The sequence below is a fragment of the Suncus etruscus genome, chromosome 15 (genome assembly GCF_024139225.1).
Source record: "Suncus etruscus isolate mSunEtr1 chromosome 15, mSunEtr1.pri.cur, whole genome shotgun sequence".
NCBI lineage: Eukaryota > Metazoa > Chordata > Mammalia > Eulipotyphla > Soricidae > Suncus > Suncus etruscus.
In genome coordinates this window covers 82,398,510-82,401,214 of record NC_064862.1, presented here as the reverse complement: position 1 = coordinate 82,401,214, position 2,705 = coordinate 82,398,510, and the positions used below count along the sequence as shown (strand labels likewise).

Sequence of the window (2,705 nt, the reverse complement as noted above, 5' to 3'; positions counted from 1 at the left end):
GCAGCCAGCCGCGGCCGCGTCCCCGCGCCCAGACCCCGCGTGTCCGCGACCGTGTCCGTGTCCGCGTCTGCGTCCGCGGGGCCGCCCAGCCTCGGGTCAGCACCCTCTTTTAGGGCAGGTGAGTTCCAGGACAACCCCCCCTCCCTTTCCTCCAGCCAGTTCCCCGGGTGGGGGGGCCCTGGGGACCCCACCCCCACCCCAGGATGCGATGGGAGCTGGTTGGCAAGGGGCGAAAAAGGGGTGTCGTCCCCTACTCCTCGCCCCGTCATCCTCAAGAGCCCCCCACCCCTGCGGGACCCTCAGGCCCCTGGAAAGCCACAGGTGGGAAAGAGATGGAATTCATTTTTTTTTCCATTTCATTTTTTATTTGTGGGGGGTGATGTTGGTGTCTAGCCTAGCCCAGTCTAGTCTGTCGCCTTGGATCCTTTGCGAAAAAGCTCTTGGAGATCCCAAAAGTGGGGTTGGGGCGGGGGCGCGAGTGGGGACCCCCCTCGGTCCCTGAGGGAGGGAGGCCCCACCTCCTGGGCCGAAGAAAAAGAAGAAGTTCAGGCCGTGACACCCCCTTTGCCTGGGTTTCCAGAACCGGGGTGCTGGGGCGGCTGAGTGGGTGGGTGGGCGTGGGGTCAGGGCTTCACTCCCTCACCCCCGAACCATGCTTTCCCCCCCGCAGACGCCGCCCCCATGAAGAAGACCAACATGTGGTTGCTGGAGCGGCTGCGGGTGTCGGGGGAAAACGGGGCCTCGGGCGGCGAGGGCAGCGACAAGGCCAAGGGGCCGCTGTACAGCAACGTGCTCACCCCGGACAAGATCCCGGACTTCTTCATCCCCCCGAAGCTGCCCGGGGCGCCCCCGGAGAGCGAGGGGCCGGCGGCGGCCGAGCAGCCGGCGCCCTCGGCCTCCCCCGCGTCGCCCCGCCGGGCGCCCCGCAGCCCCCGGCTCCCGGCCAAGCTGGCGAGCGAGAGCCGCAACCTGCTGCGGGCCGCCACGCGCCACGTGATCCAGATCGAGAGCGCCGAGGACGGGGGCGCGGACGACGACGAGGGCCCCGACGCCCCGCCGCAGCCGTCGCCCCTGGGCTTCGCGGCGCTGGCCGAGAGCCCGCACACGCGGCGCCGCGAGTCCCTGTTCCACAGCGAGCACGGCGCGCTGGCCCAGCTGGGCTCCCCGGGCGCGGGGCGGCGGCGGCGGCCGCGGCGCGGGGCCGAGGGCGGCGGCGGCGGCGGGGACGGCGGGGACGGGGCCCCCCGCGATCGCGAGCGGGAGAGCGGCGGGCTCCGGAGCCCCGGGCGCGCGCTGAGCGGCGGCGAGAGCGACACGGGCTCGTCGGCCGAGTCGTCGCCCTTCGGCTCGCCGCTGCTGTCGCGCTCCGTGTCGCTGCTCAAGGGCTTCGCGCAGGACGGCCAGGCCAAGGTGCAGCAGCTCACGCAGTCGGTGGGCCGCGCCGGCTCGCTCTCGGCCGACGACAGCACCCCCGAGCCCAGCCCCGGCGCGCGCCGCCGCCGCCCGCGCCACCACCACCACGCGCGCCTGCTGGCCCGCCGGCCCAGCCCCGAGGCCGGCCCCGAGCCGGGCGCCGCGCCGCGCGCCGAGCACGCCGTGCGCCTGGGCCCGCGCGGCAGCGTGCGGCTGCTGGCCGAGTACGAGGCGGCGCAGGCCCGGCTGCGCGTGCGGCTGCTGGCCGCCGAGGGCCTGTACGACCGGCTGTGCGACGCGCGCGCCATCAACTGCTGCGTCGGGCTGTGCCTGGTGCCCGGCAAGCTGCAGAAGCAGCGCAGCACCATCATCAAGCACAGCCGCCACCCGGTGTTCAACGAGGACTTCTTCTTCGACGGCCTGGGGCCCGCCAGCGCGCGCAAGCTGGCGCTGCGCATCAAGGTGGTCAACAAGGGCAGCAGCCTCAAGCGGGACACGCTGCTGGGCGAGAAGGAGCTGCCCCTCACCGCCCTGCTCCCCTTCTTGTAGGCGGCCCCGACGGCCGGGCCGGGCCGGGCCCCGCCTGTCAAAGTGCGGGTTCGGGAGCGGAGACTCAGAGAGGCAGGCTGCCATAGAGAGAGGCCTGGAGGCGTGGTGGGCGTGGCCCGGAGGAGTAGGGGCGTGGTCACGGGCGGGGCGTACGGGCGGGTCTGGCGGCTCGTAGGTGGGCCTGGAAGCATGGGCGGGCCTAGAGGGTTGGAGGCGTGGCGTAGGGCCAGGGGCGGGTGGCTTGTGGGCGGAGCCTGGTATGTGGGCGGGGCACGGCGTGGGGTGGACCTGGGGCATAGGCGGGGCCTAGAGGCGTGGAGGCGAGGCTTGCAGTAGAGCCATGGGGGCGTGTCCTAGCGGTGTGGAGGCGGGGCTTAGAATGGACTGTGGGGCGTGTCCCAGATGAATAGGGGCGGGTCCTAAGATGTGGAGGCGGGGTTTGGAATACAGCCGCAGGTCGTGTCCTAGATGCATGGGGCGGGGCCTAGCGGCGTGAAGGCGGGGCTTGGAACGAGCTGTGGGGGGGCGTGTCCCATATGCATGGGGCGGGGTTTGGATAACCTCTTGGGGCGTGTCCTAGATGCGTGGGGTGTGGTCTAGATGTGTGAGGCAGAGCCTACGTAGAACTGTGGAGGCAGGGTCTACTGACATATAGGCAGAATATGGAGGCAGGCCTAGAGGTATAGGGCATGCCCTGGAGACATGGAGGCGTGTCTTAAAAGCGTGGAGGCAGCAGAATCGAG

At 71.4% G+C, this 2,705-nt stretch overlaps 1 protein-coding gene across 1 annotated transcript; it reads left to right on the top strand.

Annotated features, from left to right (window-relative positions):
• The first annotated feature begins 681 nt into the window (after positions 1-681).
• C2CD4C (C2 calcium dependent domain containing 4C) lies at positions 682-1,983 on the top strand. Its single transcript, XM_049789063.1, has one exon. The coding sequence runs from the start codon at positions 682-684 to the stop codon at positions 1,960-1,962; it is 1,281 nt and encodes a 426-aa protein (XP_049645020.1). The 3' UTR covers positions 1,963-1,983.
• The last annotated feature ends 722 nt before the right edge of the window (positions 1,984-2,705 follow it).

Excerpts from the sequence above, each read along its gene's own strand:
- C2CD4C (XM_049789063.1), top strand. The coding sequence starts at position 682 with ATGAAGAAGACCAACATGTGGTTGCTGGAGCGGCTGCGGGTGTCGGGG.